This window comes from Camelus dromedarius, chromosome 8, assembly GCF_036321535.1.
Source record: "Camelus dromedarius isolate mCamDro1 chromosome 8, mCamDro1.pat, whole genome shotgun sequence".
NCBI classification, from domain to species: Eukaryota; Metazoa; Chordata; class Mammalia; order Artiodactyla; family Camelidae; genus Camelus; species Camelus dromedarius.
In genome coordinates, this window is record NC_087443.1 from 79,412,873 (window position 1) to 79,434,916 (window position 22,044).

At 47.3% G+C, this 22,044-nt stretch overlaps 1 protein-coding gene and 1 long non-coding RNA gene across 3 annotated transcripts; one reads left to right on the top strand and one right to left on the bottom strand.

The window, feature by feature from the left end:
- Window positions 1–1,868: 1,868 nt before the first annotated feature.
- Window positions 1,869–14,116, bottom strand: LOC135321851 (uncharacterized). Its single transcript, XR_010382015.1, has 4 exons — window positions 13,413–14,116; window positions 8,980–9,086; window positions 8,170–8,347; window positions 1,869–3,084 (listed from the first exon to the last, which is right to left on the bottom strand). It is a non-coding gene; the product is annotated as an uncharacterized LOC135321851 (long non-coding RNA).
- On the top strand, window positions 12,902–17,670 carry FOXI2 (forkhead box I2). 2 transcript variants are annotated; one of them, XR_010382014.1, is made up of 3 exons: window positions 12,902–13,397; window positions 14,136–16,212; window positions 16,821–17,670. XR_010382014.1 is itself a non-coding variant. In XM_031461996.2 (2 exons), the coding sequence occupies exons 1-2, from the start codon at window positions 12,902–12,904 to the stop codon at window positions 14,576–14,578; spliced, it is 939 nt and encodes a 312-aa protein (XP_031317856.2). In that variant the 3' UTR covers window positions 14,579–17,670. The 2 variants fall into 2 exon arrangements, 1 of the variants encoding a protein (XP_031317856.2); XM_031461996.2 differs by having other exon boundaries at window positions 14,136–17,670.
- Window positions 17,671–22,044: the final 4,374 nt, after the last annotated feature.

Genomic DNA, 22,044 nt, shown 5'->3' on the forward strand with positions numbered 1-22,044 from the left:
TGCCTTTGTTCTTTCCATCCTCTCTTCCTATGACTCTCGTCCTTGCCCTCTTGACCCTGCCAACATCACGTTTCCACAGTGAAGTAACATGGCGCCCTTGCATTGTTCCTTCCTTTTCTGCCCAGCACTGCAGGTAGACGCTTGCCTCCAACCTTCCTCACTGGCTCACTGGCTTCCGGACAGCTTCGTGGCTTCCAGGGCTCAACATAGATCTTGGTCCACAGTAGGTGTTGAGTAAAGTCTTGTTGACTGAGAATTACACCTGTCCTTGTGGCAGTTTATAAGGATCAAGATGTGTGGACAAGGGGAAAAAAATCACAGAAACTGGCATAACCTCGCACCTTTCATGTAGGGGCCACCTTGTTAAAGCGGTGACCATGGAGGAGCCTAGAGGAAAAAGAAATGACCCAGAGGGCATTGCGCAACCAAGAGTGGAGGAGACGTGTCAAGTTTCAAGTGGAGAAGTCACCTTCCCCCACTGGGAGCGCTTTCTGGGGGCGGGTACTGCTGGGTACCACACGTCAGCCTCCGACAAGTGAAATAACCCTTCAGCTGGAGTTTTGCAGTTCAGAGGCTTTACTGAGCCACTCCTGGTTTCTGTTTCCTTACTGGCATACAGGTGATAATGACATCTACTTTTCCTGTCTCGTGGACCACAGGAAAAATCTCAAATGAACGATGTCTGTAAGGAGGTTTTGTGTGTTCCAAAGCACGTGCAGGGTGGGGAGGGCAGAGCTCGGTGGCAGGGTGTGTGCTTAGCATGCACAAGGCCCTGGGTTCAATCCCCAGGACCGCCATTAAAAAAAAAATTTAAACAAAATAAATAAATAAATCTAATTACCTCCCCCAGACCAAAAAAAGGAATATGCTTTAAAAACAAAAAAAACTGCGCACAAAGCAGGTGCAGATGTGAAGTGTTACAATTTTGGCTGGTAGCACTGATTCAGAATCATACCATTAAAAGTAATACAGAAACAGCAACATAATCCAGAAACCAGCGCCAAATTAACTCTCCAAGGGTCCGTGTCTAATTAGGAAACAGACACCGCTCCGGGTATTATCATCAGAGAGGATTTAACGCGGGGGACTGAGACGGTAAACCAATTGCACCAAGGTGGTGATTCGGCGGCTTCAGGAGCTGCAGAAAGCTGCCCCATCTCTGCTGGAGCCAGCGCCCCTCTGAGCCCCAGCCCGCGGTCCCTGCTCTCCTGAACAGGACTCCGGGAGCCGTGTTCTGCTGGCTCCCGCCTCCGAGGGAAGAGCCCAGCTCACCCGCTGCTGTTCCGGGTGCTCCTGCCAGAGCTCGCGGCTTCCCCCGCTGCTGCCCCTGACTCCTCCTGCACCTGCCTCAGGGGCAGGCATCCCCGAAGCAGAGCAGCTCATACCTCGGCCTGCCTGATGCAACTTCATATCGGCAGAAGATAACGGAAACCCTGCTTCTGATGGGAGAGCTGCTTCCAGAGGCTTCTGTCCTCGAAGAACAAAAGGACAACAGAAAAACCTCGAAGGGCAGAAGCATATATGAGAATTAGAAATAATATCCGGCACTATAGTCAACATTTGTTATTTTTAAAAAGTAACCAGTCCTGATCGCTGCAACCCCATTGATATTGGAGGGGAAACTTAGACCAGTCAGGCTGAAGTTAGCTTTCCATTTCTTTCCTTTAAAAATAAATGGTAAGAAGTGTAAACATTGACAATGTTTCTGGTTTTGTAGAGGTGTCATTGAATGTCATTTCTTTTTAAAAGGTGTGTATGTTTACTTCTCAACGAAGTGTCTTCTATGGAGGAAAAAAAAAAAACCCATAATCTCTTTTTTAAGTTTAAAAATTTTTTTAATTGAAATATAGTTGATTTACAATGTTGTTAGTTTCTGGTGTACAGCATAGGGATTCAATTATACATATATACATATATATTCCTTTCCATATTCTTTTTCAATATAAGTTATTATAAGATACTGAATGTAGTTCCCTGTGCTATAGAGTAGAACCTCGTTGTTTATCGATTTTATATACAGTAGTTTGTATCTGCTGATCTCAAACACCCAATTTATCCCTCCACCTCCTGTGCCCTCTTTTAACCATAAATTTGTTTTCTATGTCTGTGAGTCTGTTTCTGTTTTGTAAATAGTTCACTTGTGTCATTTTTTTAAAGATTCCACGTGTAATATCCCCATCATCTTGTAAAGAACATTACAAGTGCTGTTACAACGTCTTTGTTTTTTTATCCTTCCCAAACCCCTCTGAGATGTGGCATGTTTTACAGATGGAGAGACTGAGGCTTGGGAAAGTTTAAGGGACGTGCCCACTGGCCCAGGGATGCTCAGTAGCCTGACCGCGAGTTGAGAGCAGCTCATTCGCCTCCCTGGCCGGGCTGTCCACCCCTCAGGAGCACCTCTGAGGTAGAGACAGTGCCAGTGAACAGGAAAGCCAGGCTGGGTGGGAAAGGAAGCTGGACCACCAGCCCTGTTCCTTATAACCCACGTAGTGTCGTTGCAACAGCTCCTCCCCACGACGTTGCTGGTGAATGGGCCAGCTTGAACCGATGCCCCCTCCACCGTGCCCAAGGGACACACAGCTAATTATCATCCTGTAATTCAATTGGCTTAATTTTCTTAATGCAATTCTCTGCAGATGTGCAGCCAACCTGGACAGATGTCTGTGGAGCCACCGTTCTCTCAGTAGCTACCTAAAGGTAACTAGAGATGCAGGGGATGTTTCCAAAATGCTGAGGAAAATGACTTCTTTCCCGCCAGCCCCTGGGAGAACCTGATGGAAATAGAGCAACTCTTGGCCACTGACCCAGGAGAAGGCAGTGCTGGGAAGGCAAAGGGCTTGGGGTGGGAGTCCTGTGGTCACAAAGCACTTTAGTTCAGTTCCAGATCATCATAGATACTGCTCGAGCTGGTGTGTGCACAGGGGACCTTCAGACGAAGTCCATGAGGTCAAAGGGGATGCGCAGAGGGTACCAGTCCATCCCAGAGAGCATCACACAGCATACACACAAAATTGTCCAAGTTGCAGAAATCCAAAGGTTTAAAGCAAACTCCCAGTGAGGTGGCCCCTGAAAAATGCTCCATTTCTGGAAACGGCAACAAGAGGAAAAAGAGCCACATGGATCTAATTGACATGTGGGAATAGCAAAAGCTAACAACAAATGATGGGCAATCATTATGTGGAAATAGGAGCATCATTTCCTTCCGCAGGTACCCTAGAAAATCAACTAAATAAACAAATCAACAAAGTTTTTAACATATCAGTGTAGCACTATATAATAAATATGTAATTGAATATTTTAATCTAATATATTACTAAATAATATAGTCTATAATAAATAATTTATATAATATATAAGTGATATATTCCTATAATAATTATAATTATATTCATATAACAAAGTATATGATAAAATATAAAATGTAACTACTATATTAATATTAATAGATTTCATATAGATTAGTTACTCTTTAATAACAATGTATTAAGCACTAACCAGGTGCTTAGCATTCATTACTTAATCTATCCTCCCATGACCCAGTGAAGAGGTACTATTACAATATGCATGTTACACATGAGGATAGTAAGACTCAGAGAGGTTTAGTATCTCAGGCAAAGGCACAGAGCAAGGACATGGACTCAAAGCCAGGACTGCCCAACTCCAGAGCCCAGGCTCTTAAATGCTCATTGCACTGCCCCTGAGGTGGGATGTGAGCTCCTGTGTCCTTCTGACCCCTGGCACAGGCACTCTCGGCTCCTGCTCGGTGTCAGGACAGGACAGCAGCTAGAGGCGGTCTGAGCATCGGCAAGGTCTGGAAGACCACTCAGGCCTTCCTCATTTCCGGGGGCACCGCAACCTTCAGACGTGAGAGCTGTACCTTCTCTTTGTGGCCAAACAGACCAGGGTTTCACATCATCTCCACCTGCATCTTGGGCACGGAGAAGACAGGAGCCCAGCCCCTTCTGTCCTCCTGCATATGTTGACCTGACTCACTCCTGAACCAAAGTGGTCAGGAATCAGGGGAAGCTGAGTAATCTTAAGAAATCAAATGATAAGAAATTGAGAAGAAAACGGTCTTCTGACATTTCGTCATGACAAGACGTAGTCAGAGTTACATCTGGGCAGCAGCACAGGAGGAGGAGAAATGCCCCATCCACTATTCGTGAGCATCTTTGTCCCCACCCTGATCTATTACAGGTACATTACTATGTACATTTCACAGTAAAAACAGGACTTAGATGTTCCTACAGTTGTTAAGCTGTGGTCTTAAAGAGCAGGCCTCACTTCACAAACCAGTAGCTCAGGATTAAAGGATGCACAGGATGGAAAATGAGAGACCTTCTCATCCAACCCGATCATTTACAGATGAAGCTGGGGTGGGGACTCTGCCCACCAGAGGTCACGCAGGAGGGGAAAGGCAGACTGAGACGGGAACTCTGGTTCCCTGGCCCCCAGACACTCCCACTGCCGCCGCTGCTAAGCCGGATGGGCTTAGCATCCCAAATGGTGCAACTTTATATTCATTCCAAACACATTATTCTTTTTTCTATTGAGTTGTAGTCAGTTTACAATGTTGTGTCATTTCCAGTATAAGCACAATTTTTCAGTTATACATGAACATACATATATTCATTGTTGCATTCTTTTTCACCATGAGCTACCACCAGATCTTGTATATATTCCCCTGTGCTATACAGTACAATCTTGTTTATCTATTCTGTATATACCTGTCAGTATCTACAAATTTCTAACTCTCAGTCTGTCCCTTCCCATCCCCCTCCCCCCAGGCAACCACAAGCTTGTATTCTGTGTCTACCAAACACATTATTCTTTAAAAAAAAAAAACAAAGGAATATTCATGGTGTTTAACTACAATAGGTCTTTCTCTTAAATAAAATACCTATGCTTGTTGTGAAGTCCTGTGTATTGAAGATGCTAAAAAATATTCAATAGGTTTATCATAAAAATTGGCATTAGAATTTTTAATACAAACATAAAAAATATAAAAGAAAGCTTTATAATGAAAGACGCCTACCCTCTCTGTAGAGTAGGTTATATCCTTAAAGTTTTTTCATTCAAAAATATCTTTATTGATGACTGTGGATTTTGAATATTACTTACTCTTGTCTATTTCATTACCTTTATAAAAAGAAAGCAATGGAACTTAAGCTCCCTACTATGTTATGTAAACACGGGATTTCTTTTTTTCCTTATCAAATAGGGCTACCTGAGGAAATAGACTCTATAACTTTCCACTAGATGGCATTACAGTCACATAATTACAGAGAGAAGAGGCTGAATCAATCAACGAAGCCACCATGTGATTCTAAAGAGGGTGAATTCATTGTCATACCCCCAGCTTGCTGGAGTTTGCTGTTTATTTGCTACAATGAAGGCAAGGCATGCTCATTATTTTTTTAAAAATTATTTTAAAAAAAAGACTAGTGAAGAGAGAAAAAGCACAATTATTCGTCACTCTAATAACATTCGTTGACATATATTGTGCCCAGACAGGTGCAAAATGCCTTACATGTGTGCATCATTCTGCCCAGTGGGGAGGGGAGGACCTGGGAGATGGTTTCTCTTCCTGTAGTAGAGATGAGGAAACTGAGGGTCCAAGTTAACTCAGCCCGGATCACAGTTAATAATCGGCAGGACCAGGATTCAACCCCCAGTCACTCTGACAGTTCCTCGTTGTCAAAGCCTACCACTGTTAGCACTGTCCCACTCAGTCTCTGAAAGTGTCTGCTTGTCTGCAAGATAGTGAGTGTTACCATGAAAACTTAAAACAGCCTTCGATGATCCCAGTGGTTGCCATAACTTTTAACATTCAAGTAACGCTACGTGAATGCCATCACACCTATTTGTTAAATACACACACAAAAGAAAATAAACACCTCACACGTAAATTACCAAGTGTGTTTTCCAGCCTCTTACTTCTCAGCACGTTCAAGGCTTTAAACATGCATGAAATGAAATGAGGTGAATTCAGCTGTCAAAACAGCAACAGACCACACAGAGAAGAGAAAATTTTCAAGTGACTTTATAACGTATTCCTTTGACTATACTTCATTAGTGAGATGTATTTTAAGGATAAAAAAAGAACTGCAAAGGAATCTTAAATCTCATTCAGTAGTTTTTCTGTTAATAATGTTACTAGGACTGTTATTTGAAGCCACAGGGGTACACTGTGAGACAGAGCGAGAAGTAGCCACATCATCAATGTTGCTGGGAATCAGATGTCAGTGTAAGAGAAATAAGATACAGGTATAGAGTAAAAGTTTTTTTTTAACTGTGTTAAATTTTAACAAGAAGTATATTAACTCATGATTTTTAAAAGTCTATTTCCTAGCTCTGTCCACTGAAAGGTCTAGAAGCAATGTTACCCCCCTCCAGGAAAATATCCTACATCTTGTATTTTGGTCTCCTCTAAAAAGGAGCCAGGGCCCACCAGAGAAAGAGCTGATTCAAGATCTGGGTCAGAGAAAGTACAAAATAAGCCGGGATAGCTTGTGTCAAACAGCAAAGAAACATCCAAAGACTCTCGGGGGCCATGTCAAAAGGATGCAGCAGCCAGCTCAAAGGGACTCCCAATGCCCCAGTTTGGGACAATATAAGCGTCACAAAAATAATTATAATTTCCTAAGACATATGCATATGGGTGCATATTAAAATTTATGCATCCATCATGATACTCAAGGAGGAATCCAAAAAAACAAAACAAAACAAAAAACTTGTTTCCAATAAAGATGACTATTTCACCAACATCTTCCTCTTAGAATTGGTCAGTGAAGGAAAGAATCATGTAATTTTCTGGTGTTTTTAATATAAATCATAGTTAAGGGTAAACCAAGTAAATCCAGTTGATGACAGAAAGCTCTATTTTATAGAAAAATGACAGTTAATGAATGTTAAAGAATAGCAGAATTAGAACATTTCCATTTTGCAGCCCCTGATAGAGTAATTGATTCAGGCAGCAACTATCAATGGAAAAAAAAGTCAATAGCAATCCTTATCTGTGGATACCTCTATGCGGGGAACTGGATTTTTTTTTTATTGTATCTGAGTATCATCCCATGGATTAGCTCCTAATGGCCTTTGCAATGTCACTCCTTTAGCCCAATGATCAAACCCAGAGTCAGAGAGAGGGGACCAACCTGGCACTGCATGCCTCCCGATGTGATGGGGTAAAACCACGTAATCTCAGTCTGCACCAATCCTGAGACCTAACTTCCTGTCTAAAGGAAATGCAGGGAATATGGTTGCAAGTTACACATCACCAGGAGAAAACAGACAAATCCTGATGGCACAGCTGCTCTTTCAAAAAGTCAATGCCTTTAAATAAACAGTTTGAGGGCAGCAGGAGGAAGGGGCTGTCCTAGAATAAAAGAAACAAAAGGAACCCGACAAACCCAGGAAAGCTCTCATGGGCATTTTGGACTCCGCTCTGAAAAGAAAAGGGCTTTTTAACTTTCTAAAGTTACTTTGGGAAAATTGAAGAAATTTAAGTATGAAGTGTGTATTAGATAATATGAAAGAATTACTGCTAATTGGTTACTTGTGATTATAATGGTGTGGTTACATAGGAAAATGTCTCTCTTTTTAAGAGTGATTAGCGTTTAAGGGTAAAGAATCAAAAAGATTTATATTTTACCTTTAAAGGATTCAACAACAAAGTACACACATACACAGAGGTGAGGCAAAGGCAGCAACAATTTACACACTTAAGTTCATTGTTTGGTCTCTTTTAGAATAAAAGTGAAAATATATAAAATTTAGAATAGTTTTAAAGTCAGTGAGGTGAGATCTGTTTAAACATTGTATTTCAGTACAGCCAGGTTTTTTCTCGTAAGACACTAGCGAATACTTGGAGAAAATATATTGTAAAAAAGTCTTTCCTCAGTTTCATATCAAGGATGTGGATAACATATTTAGGTACAAAAGTATATTTAACATGTAGGGAGACAAACTGTAAAGTCAGGACCCCTTCTACAGACCAATGGACGATTGACTGAATGAGAAAAAGTGAATACCAGTACATACCATGCAGTGAGTAATTCTGCATGCGTGATCACATTTAGTCTTCATAATAGCCTATGAGATGGGCACTGTTAGCGCCTCTTTGCAGATGGAGAAACTGAGACTTGGAAAGTTTAACAGTTCACTCACCCAGGTGTTTGGGACTAGAGCCAAGACTTGAGTCCAAGTCTATCCGTAGCTAAAGTTCTCATCTCCTACATTTGTCAGCTGAAGAAAGGTGTGGCAGTCAGCACAGTCCAACGTTGCTTCAATTATTTTTCTCAGTGGTAAGAGTTTGAAGTAAATTTCAGTTATGAACTACCATGGGCTGGTGAGGAAACAGGATAAATATTAATTGAGAGACTTAATACATCAAAGCACTTCACAGGTGGGGGGAGAAATGGAATTCAGAGGTGGAATCATTGACCTAAGTCCCATTGCTAGAGACAGGGTTCAGGCCAAAACTGGGTTGATAACCGGGCCTGAGCCCTTGACCACAGCAACCCCTGACCCGACCCCTTCTAGAATGAAAAACTGGGCACCCATATCTAATTCTGGAGCTTGGAACACTCTTTGAAAGACAAGAACTGCTAAAATCAAGGACAGTTTTTGCTGACATTGTAAATGATCCATTCGAACACCAAAAACCCCTGACTTCTCTCCAATCTTGAATGTTTAAAAAGGTAAGCCACCAGTCAGCCTTGAACATCAGTGGATGTGCCTTACTTGGAGTACCACACAGGGCACGGTGAGATGTAAGGACACAGGGCAGGGTCTTGCCCAGGAAAGGCGTAGTCGCCATGAGAAGCAGGAACCTCCTTGTCACCACAAAGTGGAGGTTACTGAACTGGGGTGACATGGCTCCATTTGGTGTTTGGCTTTTGTTTTTAAGTTTTCTATTCCTGTGTGACAAACTACCATAAACTTAGCAGCTTAAAGCAGTATCACTCATTAGCTCACCTTCTGTAGGTCAGATATCCAGCAAGGCATGGCTAGGTTCTCTGCTCAGGCTAAAATCAAGGTGTTGGCCATCACATCTGGACTTTAGTCCTCTTCCAAGGTCATTCCTGCAATTGACAGAATTCAGTTCCTTGTGGCTGTTGGACTGAAGTTCCTGGATGGCTGTGGGGGAAGGCAATGCACGCCCAGATGGATGATAAAAACGACAGCATCATTAGTTAATGCAGAAGTTTTCAATCAGGAGTGATTTTGGCCCCACAGGGAACCACTGGCAATACTTTAAGACATTTTTGGTTAACACAACAGAGGGTTATTGCCAGCATCTTGTGGGTAGAGGCCAGAGACACTGCCAAACATCCTACAGTGCACAGGACAGTACAGAATTACCCAACCCAATATGCCAATAGTGATGACGTTGAGAAACCGAGAATTAATGGTGGGTAGTTAAAGCCACAAGTGTGAGGAAAGGGCCTGGAACAGAGCTCTAAGTGGAGGGCAGGCCACCCCGGAGCTTGAGAAGGAGCCAGAGAAGAGGAAATAAACCAGAGGACGGAATGAAAAAGCAAGTAGAAAAAGGGTTGTGATTCTGGAATGTACGAAGAGCTCCTGAGAGGCAAGCAAAATGAGGAAGAGCGATCATTGGACTTAGGGTGACAGAGGCCAGTGGACACGGTGCCTGAGCAGTTTCGGCGCAGTCGTGGGGGTGGACTCCCGTCTGGGCTGCAGAAGGAGTGTGTCTCCAGAGGGGTAACAGGCCAACAGCCAACAGAGGCAACTCTTCGAGAAGCTGGGCTGCTGAGAAGCAGAGAGAGACAGTGGGGAGGAAGAAGGGACGCCTCTCCCACGGCGACCAGAGGAAGGAAGACAGGGGTGACGCAGCTGCAGGTGGACTTGGAAGTTTGGGAGAGGAAGGTTGGGGAGACCTACTCACAAAGTGGGCAGCGGAGTCACTTTCGAGGATGAAGGAGAAGGCAACAGGGCAGAGGTTTGAGGAGGGGACCGGTTCTGTTTAGGAACTCTGGGCAGAGGCCCCAGGACCCAGGAGAAGTGGAAGACTCTGGAGGCAAAGCCTTGTTCCTTATTGTGTCCTCCTGCTGAGTTTTTGTTGTTCTTGTTTTTATCTATTTTTCCTCTTGGAAAGAATTCTCATCAGAGTTCCATCCAAGACTGACTCAAATGTTAAAACGTTTTTTTCCCCAAGTGACTGTACTCCATCGACTGATACTCATGAGTCCAACGTGTGGAAAAATAAGGAAATGATTACAGTTTTGGTGGAGGATGGGCACTGGGCTCAGAAAGCAAAGAAAGGTGATTAAAACACGGCCACTCCTGCACAGCACAAACCGTGATGGCTTTTAGAATGTAAAATTGAGGGAAATTACATGAAGAGTCATCTAATTTTCTTAGATGTCCTGAAACTCACAGGAATGAAAGAGTTACATTAACAGAAAGAAAGGTTATTAAAATGAAAGGAAATTGGAAAGAACTCTCATCCTTTTAAATTCTTTTACATTACAAGACATGACTTAGGCTGTCCATTCAAGATCTCTGGTTTTATTATCACGTAGTACAGTTAACTGTAGATACAATTGATTCCTTCTCCGAGTCATCGTGTCACTCCACCAAGACAAGCGTCTTCTACATTTGAAGTCCTGGACAGTCAAAAGCCCGCACAAGGAGCACCAGTTTTTTTCCTGGTGTCCCTGCAGCTGTCACACAGCAGCTGCGGGGACAAAGGGAAGAGTGGGCTGCCCTTTGTGGGGTCAAGCCCGCCCACCTGGCTGTATTCCCCTTCTTCACGCTTTTTCTCCATCACCTGCATAGTTCCGGTCAAGAAGAGCTGCACAACTTCTGTGATGCTCCATCCTCGTGAAGCATGGTTTCTGGAAAGCTGCCTCCTCACCAGCAGCCATTTCAAAGTGTCAGGTTTGGAAACCTGCTCCACTCTCAGGGAGCTAAGTGTGGTTACTCTGGAGGGGAGCTGATTCTCAGTGTGCTCCCAACGAGCACAGCCAAGTCATGCCTGCAACCATTTTTGCTGACGGAAAGCCACTTTCTTTAGGATACAGTCACCGAAAATCTTGTCCCATGTACGGGGACATATGTGTTTAAAACTGTGAGGACATACTGAAAATCTCAAAACTGAGAGGCAGGTGGTTCAGGCTGCTGGTTTTGACAGAAGCAAGAAAAATCATCCCATCCTAAGTGCTGACATCCCCCTCCCCACAAAACTGTCCCTGCAGCGATGGGGGGCGGGGTCCTGAAAGGTACCAGGATCCTCACAACTTGTAAGCCTTTGCCACAATTAGAAGTCCCTGGGAAGGTGGAAAGGGGAGGGCCGGCACAGGCCAGCAGAGGGGCCCGATGTACAAGTTCCAGCCGCTTCTTTCCTGTCCTTGTCTGAGAGACCAAAGTCCCTGCAGAGGCCGCGACAACCACCCTGAAGTGTAACAACTTCCCGAGGGGCTATTTGTTAACCTGCTCCACAAACTGTTAACGTGTTCCACAAACTGTTTGTTTTACATAAAATTTAAAATTACAATCTGAAAGCCTAAAGGCCACACCAGCAGTAAAGGGCTGACTCCAACTAGGCCTCTTATTTTCAGAGCCCCAGCCTTCTACTCCATCTAATCTTTAGCCCCACTCCGGGCCTCCTCCTCCACACCGCCAGAAGTGGAGGGCAGGGGGCGGCATGGCTGGGGTCGGCATCAGGAAAATTGGAACCCTTGTTTTTTAAATGAATTGACATTCATTCACCATGACTCTTCACAGCCCCAGGAAATCTTGGGGAGGTCCCAGGGCAAGACTCATTTCTACAAGGTTGGTATTAACACCGCGGGCGCTGAATTCAGGGCCCTCTCCTCTGAACCTTGATCACCGCTTCTCCGCTCTAGGGCAAGTGGCCAGAACTCGGGGTCCCTGCTCTTCCCAGGTACCCCAGTCCTGCGCGGCGCATCAGCCTTGGCAGGGCTGCCGAGGAGTCTGGGAGGAGCTGGGGCGCAGCGGTTGGTGTCGGGGGCACAGGAGAGACGCCCTTGTTTTCCCGGGGTCCCGGGAAACCCCGCGGAGAGTTTTGCCACCCGCTGCGCCCTGTGCCCGAGCCACCGAGCAGACTAGCCAGGCGGGATCTCGGGCTCCCGGGGCTTCGGAGTAAAGGATTCCTCGGATGACTGGGGCCTCCCGAGCTTCCAGCGTCTCCACCCTTACAGGGGTCTGGTCCGCCTTCAAGCTGATTGGGCGGCGACCCCCAACGATTCCAGAGCCACTGTCCGCGTCCAGCCAGGCCCTGCCTCGGGCCTTGTGTCCTTCGCTGCGCCGCCTCTGCACTCCGCTTCATCCCCACGACATCCCCTGGGCTTCATCGGGACTCTTTGGCCAGCACAGTGGCCCTTCGTTCTTAGCCCGTTGTCCTCAAAGGCACAAGGGGTCCCTGGTGGGCGAGCAAGGGGACCTCGCGTTGGACAGGGATCCCACGCTGCATACTTGGGGACCCGCGGGAGGCGTGGTACCTGCCCGAGGGTGCAGGTTAGCCAGAGCCGCGGGGCCTTAAAACCCGACGAGGCCAGAGTGGGTGAGATCTCTGGGGACGCAGGGTGCTGGCGGCAAAGGCTGCGAACGACTCTGGCCCGAGGCGGCGCAGGCAGCGCAGCGCCTGGGAATTACTGGCGCGGCTCCAGGGCGCGTCGGGACCTGGGCGGGGCGGAAAGCTGACCCCGCGGCGGGGATGGAGGATTCGCTCCTCCAAAGCAGGTGGGGGAGGGGGGTCGCAAGCGACACACACCTGGGGCTCGGCCCCGACGGCATTTAAAGGGGAAGGCGGGGCCCGGCGGGCGGCACCCGGGAGCTGCTGGCGGCCGAGCTGGATGGGGCGCCCATGAGCTTCGGCGCGGAGCCACCCGCCCCGGCCCAGGAGCGGCTGGACATGGCCGCGTACTGCGACGGCTCGGGGCCCTGCTCGGCCCCGCACGGCCAGGCCCGGGCGGCAGCGCACCCCACGGGCCACGCGCGCGGTGACCTGGGCGCGGCGGGCGTCGGCGCGCGCCTGTGGCTGAACGCGCCCGCTCTCAGCTCCGCGCCCTACGCGCCCGGCCCCGCGCCCGCGCCGCCCTACGCGGCCCCTGGCCCGCTCCTCGGAGCCCCGGGCGGTCTGGCGGGCGCTGACCTCGCGTGGCTGAGCCTCTCGGGCCAGCAGGAGCTGCTGCGGCTGGTGCGGCCGCCCTACTCGTACTCGGCGCTCATCGCCATGGCCATCCAGAGCGCGCCACTGCGGAAACTGACGCTCAGCCAGATCTACCAGTACGTGGCCGGCAACTTCCCCTTCTACAAGCGCAGCAAGGCGGGCTGGCAGAACTCCATTCGCCACAACCTGTCGCTCAACGACTGCTTCAAGAAGGTGCCCCGCGACGAGGACGACCCAGGTAATAGAAGCTCACCTGGTTGATCGCCCTGTCCAGGACTCCGCGGATTCCCGCCCCGGGCTGCTGGCACTCTGTGGATGGGGGCGGCCCTGGACAACTTAGTCTTTATTGCACAGCTTGGGGGTGCTGAGGTGGGGAGGAGGATGGGAAGAAGACACGTACTTGGCCTCCAGTAGACAGGCTCCAAGACGGCAGTAGACTTCAGGTCTAGTGCTGGGTGAGTCTCTCATTCTCTCCTCGCTCCCACGAAGGAAGAAGCGGGAAAGATAGCCTGCTGGGCGACCTTTGGAGTTCCTTCTCTGGGCCTGCGTCCTCTGCTGTAAAATGGGGTGCCTACCCGGACTATGAAGACAAATGCCAAGCCGCTTTGGGAGGCACTGGGGTCTGCAAAGAGGCCTGGCGTGGTGGGCTCTGCCCCATCGGCAGTGACTGCCAGAGTAGAGATTGCTTGGCTCTGCACCTCATAGGTCTTCTTTCTGACCTTGAACTTAGCAGGGTTCTGTATTTCCGGGGGGTCGCCCTTCCCCGGTCTTTCTGGGATGTCCACATTCTTTCCAGTCTGGCTGTGGTGGCCCCATCCCGTAGGAAGCGCCAGCTCAAGGTTTGGGATGGGGGTGAGGGCGCATGGAGGGGCCGGAGGGAGCCTCTTTCTGAAGCTGACCTCCATTTCTCACGTTCTCACTGTCACCTCCGTCAAACACCGGGTTTTCTGAGCTGAGCCTTTTTCTTCTTACGCAGGTAAAGGCAATTACTGGACCCTGGACCCAAACTGCGAGAAGATGTTCGACAACGGGAACTTCCGGAGGAAGAGGAAGAGGAGAGGGGAGGCGAGCGCGGCCGCCCCCTCGGGCACCCGGAGCCCGGGGGGAGCCCCGGCGCCGGAGCTGGAGCCCCTGGGCGCCGCCTCCCCGGACCCGCCCGCCTCGTCGTCCCCGCCCGCGCCCGAGGCTGCCGCCTGCTTCTCCAGTTTCGCCTCGGCCATGGGCGCCCTGGCTGGCGGCCTTGGTACCTTTCCCGGGCCCTTGGCGGGCGACTTTTCTTTCGGGAGACCGACCACGGTCGCCGCCCACGGTCCCCAGGCCCCCGGCCCCGCGCCCCGCCCCGCCGCTGGCCATCAGACGGCGGCCACCAGCTTCCGCGTCGGTCACTTCTTCTACAGTCGGGAAGAGACGGAAGTTTGAAGGGAGGCGGGGGATTGTCTCTGTCCAGAGGCGCCGAGCTCAGGCCGCGGGTTCCCGCCGCGTGAGGGCCCCACGTGTGGCCTCCTCAGCGGTCAGTGCAGCGGAGGGAGGGTCCCGGGGTCCGGCCACAGGGAACAGAGCCAGCCTGTCGTGCACCCCTCACGCAGGCGACCGTACAGATGGGGCGAGCGGGCGCTCTCTCTGCCCTCTGGCATTCCAGTTGGCCTGGACCTCAAACCCGCGCTCCCAGGGGGCTCCACCTTTTCCAGGGGGAGCTTGGCCCCCTCCAAAGAGCTTTCTTACTCGTGCTAGTGGAGATGCCCCGGCCAGACTTTGGCGGATTTTCTCCTCCTTTCCAGCTTGGACCTGGGACAGTCGGTCCTGGACACGTGGAAGAGGGACTTTCTCATGGCCGGATCTGCGCTGAAGGAAGAGGGAGCGCTGCCAGCACAGCAGCCCTGGGGACACCAGCTCCTTCCCCTGCCACTCAGCACCCGCCTCCCTGACCCTGTCCTAAGACCAGGCGCCTCCAGGGACCACCAGACCTGTGTCTAGCATCCTAGAGTCACAGGATGGTTTCAGGTTTTCCCCCCACCCAGCCACACCCAAACCCACGAGGGGAGGCGGGCCAGAGAAGCCACTCTGGTTTCCTCTCCCTTCCTGCCCCTCATTCCTGGTTTTGGGCCCTAGCAGCCTCCCTGCACTGACCAGCTGCCTTCTGGGTGAATTTAAGCCCCTGCCTCCCTCCGTTTGTAGTTACGCACAAGGTTCTTTGGAGCCAACAGCCACTGGGAGGAGAAATTTTGGCCTTGGTACCTCCCTGAGTTTCTGGCGGCTGAGGGCCCCGGGGGTCACCGGTGCCTTCTGGAGCTGCAGGAGCTTAGCTGGTGCGCCCACCCTCTCTGCTCTGGGGACTCGGGAGAGGCACCTTCCCTGGGAGAGAGCAGGGAGAGGACACCGTTAACTCGGAGTAGGGCAGAGGATTTAGCTCAAGCCACTGCCCCCGGTAGGCCGCGCAGGTTTTCCGAGGTGAACTCCAACCCTGACCGCTGGGCCCAGCGCTGTTGCTTCTGCTGCTGCTGGGAAGGATGGCGGTGCTCTGTGTCAGTTCCTTAGAGCTGGGCCAGCAGTGGTCCTGATGAACCGCTTGTGTGTTTGAGAGAGAGAGAGATGGAGAGAGAAAGATGGAGAGGTTGGGGGCATGTATAGGACAAGCCAAGAGTTGGGGTGAATTTGGAGCCTGGGTTGTGTTTCACTGAACCTTTCTGGGGCAGAAAGTTGCAGACCTCTCGGCATTGCATCTCTCTGCTGCCGGCTGCAGGAAGGCCTGCAACGTGCTAGCTCTGTGGTAATAATACCACGTTGCCCGGCCAAACTTACACAACCAAGCCAAAATCTCTTTAGGGGAAACACTCCCAGAACGTAATACAATTTAAGAAAATCCTTACCTTATGAAAGAAAGAATATTATCTCAGTCCTGCTTAACAAACTAAAATGCTAAAAATAAACATCGACGTACTGTAACTTGAATGTACATGCTGTTTCATACATTAAAAGACTCCACCACCACTTCCCAACGTTTTCAGTTTAGACTTTGCATTTGCAAGAAACTTGGAGAAAAAGAATTTTATAAAGTAAGTTTGACAGCATTGGGAAAGTACTATGTACAATTTACAATTAATGAAGATTTGAGAAAATTGGCTGATAAATATGTATATGAAAGTGTATAGTATGGCTGCATGACTGCTAGGAATTGGTACAAAGCTGCCTTTTTTTTTTTTTTTACTTCCAACCATGTTTTTCTGTTGTTAAAATAGAGGGAAAAAAGTTTCAAAATGATCTTTCAACTTTTAGTTTGTTTGACTAAAAGTCTCTTTTTGATGTTTAAAAATGTGTTCATCCTTTCAAGCTTTCTCCCTTTAGTAGGTAATGGTATAAACAAGTAGATGGAATGTCCGTGAGAAATGCATAGTTTAAAGTAATTCTAGCAGCGCAGGGTGTTCGGAAACCAGAATCCATGCCTCCTCTGTGACAGTGCGTGTGTCTGGATATGTTTTCTCATGGTGGGGTTGGGGGGAGGGGGCCAGAATGCCTCCAGGGCCCTGGTGCAATCAGCTTTAGAACCACTTCTCATTATCCCAAAGGAATATTTTCCCAGCGGAAAGAAACTGCTAAATTCAAAGTGTTAAAAGCACAAAGCAGCCTGTAATTGGTTTATAATCAAATATTTTCTTCTGACCAGGACTCAGTGAATTTGATCTTAGTTTCAAAAGCAGGCTGCACATGGGAGACTGAAGGACCAGCTCCTGTTGGTCAGATGGAGGAAATGCCACCAGGAGGCCAGGAGAATCCTCTCTCTGGGACTTGGAGCCCCATCGCGGAGCCCAGGCCTTGTCTTCACCTCTGTCTCTTTGGTCTCTGAAATAGCGAAATACTGTCCCTTTTGCGTGTCAAGGGTGGGTGCTGTAATCTCTGGCTTTTTTCTTGAACATTCCAAGTTGTTTTAAAACTAACTGTAAGCCTTTACAAAAGGAGTGCCCTGGTATGACGTTACAAGCACACAACGGAGTATCATTGAAGTTCTCAGTTCTTGGTTTGAATTAACATTTCTGGTGGCACTGAATAGGTTAATGATGTGTTTCCAACTTCAGAGGGGAAAGATCAAACTGCCAGAGTACCAGATGATTGGGAATTCTCTCCACTGCCAAATGGTAGTGGAATTTTCAGATTGAAAAACCAAAGAGCATAATAGGAAAATAAATTGTAATGTTACCTCCCCTGGAAACTTACTAATCAAGGAGTCCCTGTGCAAAGGACAGCCATTAATGATGAAGTCTCAAAAATTTGTCATAAGTATTTGAAGAGTGTGGTAACTAGAGGTTTAAAAAGTGAGTACTGGATTTCAAGATATGAATTCACATATTGATTAAACATTGAGTGTGTCCATTTTTATGATGAACACAAGGTGCTGCCCTGGGATGTTCATGCTCAACTTTTAAACTTTAATTTCCTAAGTGTATCCACTATAATTAAATGGCATTTTTTATTCAGGTCAATGGCCATACAGTGATTATTAAAACTTTTCAGTGAAACAAGAGACAAGTTCATTGTGATTTTGCTGATAAAAGAGCTGAGTCAAAGGGTTAATGGGTCTTCAGAAGCTGATCTGATGAAAACTGAAAAGGGTCCCTGGTAGGCACACAACCTTTCTATGACCTGTACTCAGAAGTGCACCTTCCCCTGCACAAATCTGCACTCACGTGCACACACACACACTCACATCATAAAGCCATGTCACGGCCAGCATCCTCAAGAGACAAGCCTTAGGTGTCAGCACCTACCCATGATACTCAAAGGTGTAATATTTTCAAACAATATTGTGAGAATATCACATTTGTATCCAAGATCTGACTTCAGATGGAGAGGAGCACTTGCGAACATAGAATGCAGGCGGGCTTGAGTCACATAGCCTAGTAAAATGTGATGCAGTCAGTAAGTTTTCTGAGTTTCAGCCATGTACCTGGCTTTGTTGTAAGCCCTGCGGTGAGCGCCCTGGGCCACTGCTGCCCTCACAGAGCCTGCTTCCAGTGGGAGCAACAGAGATCAATGTGCAGTTACCAGCTGGACTGTGGCCATTTGGCTTTAAGACAGTAACTTTTTTTTTCAAAAACTTTTTTTTTCAAAGCCAGTAACTTTGTGATCAAGTCAATAAGCCATCATTTGTAAACACACAATTACCACACTGCGTCTTTAAGCACACTTCACTGTGTATTCCAGACTTCCGTAACTCGGGGAGTAAGGGTTTGCTTTCTCAGCTTTGTAGCTTCATTGTGATTTAGGCCAGGAGTTGAACGTCGCCCTGGGCTGGAGCAAGTGTGATCTGTTTCCTTCCCCAACAGCATCATTTAGAAATCTTAACATAAAACCTGCCCTCTTATTAGAAGTTCTGTCATCTGATGGTTAACAGAAGACAGCGTCTACTGTGACCACAGCTGGCCCTTCTCCAAGGCTCCTACGTATGGATTCCTTTGGTGCATCCCTGCATCCATTAGTTAAAGGTTGGGAAATTCTTTCTCTTTTAATGTAAAATTTGCTAGACAACATCCCTCAAGGCTAATTGCCTAGCACCTGCAGTAAACTGACTGCCCTGTCTGGTGAACTGTCGTCTGGGACTGAACACAGAGATTGTGAAATGCCCTTCGTTTCATCCAGTTCACAGGGGTAAATTAACAGTATGTTAAATTAGATTTTCACCCCGCAAAAAAATCAGATTTGTAGCCCATCTTTATATAGCGCAAACTGAACTGATGGGTCTTTGAAGCTTTCTCTATCCCCAAGAATCACCCCTTCACCCGACACTGACTGAACATCAAGAGGACAAGGACTCTGGTAAATGTAATGGATATCATCTCATTAAGCCCTCACAACCACACAAGGAAGAAAGTATTCTGATCCCCATTTTACTGATGTGGAAACTGAGGCTCAGACAGATTAAGTGGTTTTTTTCCAGAAGCCACAGATAATACTGAGCTATACTAGCAAGAACCTACCTACCACTTGTCCCTGACTTCCCTGCTTCAGGTACAGGTCCTAAAAGAGATCTCAGGGAAAGTTCTGCTCCTGTGGCCCCTGGATGTGCTGCCTTACACCCCTCAGAAGGCCCCGGAGTTGTGTACGTCCTCTCCTGGGGTCTATGTGGGGAGGAGCCACCTGCTTTATTTCACAGGAACATCCCCAGCGCCAGGCATATTGTAGACACCCAGGTGGTAGAAACTGAATGAATTAATGCATGAGTGAGTGTATGAGTGAGCATAGTTGTGCCCTAAGTTTTCCAGACACTCTCCCTCCTTTTAGAGGTCCCCTGGTCTCCTGACTTCTCCATACGCAGAGCCAGACTTCAGCTGGACCCTGCAGGTACAAAAATGAATGGGACACAGCCCTGGTAACAACGGTTGTTGGACAGAGTGCACTGTGCTGGAGGGCTGGGTGCTGAGGAAAAGTCAGAGACATGATGGGATATGAAGCCAGTAAGGTCGGGTGAGTTTCTCACTTTGAACATGAGCACAATAGTAATACTACAAACAATGCCCTGAAGAGTCCAGGCTGACGCCTCTGCTGGCCACACCTGGATGAGAGGCTAGCTATGTATGTCTACACCTCTGTCAGACGGGTGATTCCTTATCAACCAGCGATGGCTGGGCCTTTTCCGCGCCACCTATCCCTGCCACCTCTGCTCTCCCCGGACCTAAATCATGACCTAGCTTCCAAAAGACAGGAAGGATTTGAAGACAGGAACTGGATCATGCTCCTGGGTTCCCCCCACAGGGCCTGGGCTTAACAAGACTGAAAGATGGGGCGAGGGGAGTGTGTGTACAATTTTTACTGCAACTTCGAGAAGAGTTCAGGTGTCTGCCTGCCTCTAGGCCCCTAATCTGTCCCAGCAATCCATCACCTGTGGCTGGCCCTCACTCCTGCCTGCACCACGGTTTGCCTCTGCCTTAAGGCGCACATTAACTTCTGCCCCTGAATCAAACAATGCCCTTTGACTGGACCTCACTTTGCTGGGCTGGGAACGCTTTACTCCCAGAAGCCTAAGGGCAGGTCAGCTTAGGGGAAGATAGGCTTCTGGAGTCAGCAGAATTAGTACTTTAATGAAAGGTTTCTGTTTCAGTATTCTTGACAGGTCGGAGCTTAATTCTTTACGCTCTTTTTGTAATCCGGAGTGGACCAAGACGGCCTTACTGCCTTACTTACATTGGTTTGTTTGATTGATTATTTGTAAATGTCTGTTAAAAACAAATCACATTGTATTTTTAAATGAGGGAAATTAAAAGCAATTTGGCCTATTGCTTAAACAATGCAACATAAGAAAGAAATTATAAGGGAAGGGATGAGAAAAACTTCTAAAGAATCATTTGTAATGCAGTTCTTAAGAGATAAACTGTTTTTCATTCACTATTGCTTTAAGTTTTTCTACAATGTCTGGGTTAGGATAGGCAATACATGAAAGATTTGTAGGAAATGTAAGACATGTAAGAATCTGCAATAATAATACTTCTTTATTAACAGGATTTTTTCAATTCTGGCAGGACTTTCTTCATTTTCAGAGTTTGAATGTGTAAGGCTGTTAGTACACATATCATATTTATGAATTCGTGCAGTCACAAAATTAAAATGAGATTTATAGCAGGAAAAAGTTATACATTTTCAAATAACTAGCAAGATGGATGTTTCCACATTCTTCTAACCTCTCAGGAGGGACCCTCCTCTTCAGCTCAGATTTCACATGGGCTCATTCATACAGCAACCTCCCACCTCCCTTTGGGTCATCTACAGTTAAAAAAGAAAGAAAGAAAGAAAGAATTTTAGCGTAACTGGGTGTAGAATGACAGGATGGGAGCCAGTGCTGAGACGCGTGTCCTGTTCACCATCCACTGGCACAGGCTCGCACAGAACCAGACGGTGCTGTGGGCTTTGTGAAGTGGGTGTCCTCCAATTAGTGTAACATTTATTCAAAGAACTTACTTAGAAAAAACAAAGGATATAAAAAATAATTGAGTTCTGTGTTCAATAAAAATGGCCAGAAAAGATAAATGATGTTAAAGAAACAAGAAGGAAGGAAATCATAACAGTAAACATAGACACGTGAAACGAAAAACAAAACAATATAGGCAATCCAAAAACTCAAGCACTGGTTCTCTAAAAAGTGAATAAAGTGGGCAAAATTTTAGAAAGATCAAGAAGAAAAGAAAAAAGGAATCAATTAGCAATCATCAGGAAGCAATCAGAGGGAAGGAGGTGAGAGAGACTGTAGTTGCCACCTGGAGGGGTTGGTGGGCGAGTTCCCATCTGAGGCTCCACTTTCTCTGAGAAGCAAAAGGTGAAGTCATCTGTCGAGAAAGGTAGCAGTTAAGTAAGGAGGGAGTGAAGGAGGAGTTAAGAAATGAGAAAGTGAGTCTTAAGAAGAGAAGGTCCAGAAGAATATAGTGGTGAATAACAAAAGGTGATGACTAACTGTCCCTAAAAGTCTAGGGGACTATCACCGAGGTTCTACGTGAAGGCTGGGACAGGCTCCTTATTCAGATCTGAATTCTGGTATCAAGCAGAGGGTCTGCAGCATTGAGGCACCACCTAAAAATTAAACACCTGTGATGAGTATCATCAAATTTGTTCCCAACTGAAAACTTAAAGTTGTACTGGTTTAAAGTAATTTAAAAATCCAAGCATTTCAGAACTAGAATGACCCTGTGAGATCATTATCTCAGGGATGGCTAATACACTACACTTAGTTCTCCATTTCCCACTCCCATGGCAGACATTAATAATCAATCACTGGACTCTTACCTGCTCCATCTTCAGAGTCTTTTTCATCATTGTCCTTTAGGAAGCCATTGCCTATCTCTCAGAGTTCACACATGGAATTAAATTCATTTCCAGCCATGATAAGATATGTGAAGTTTGAAAAA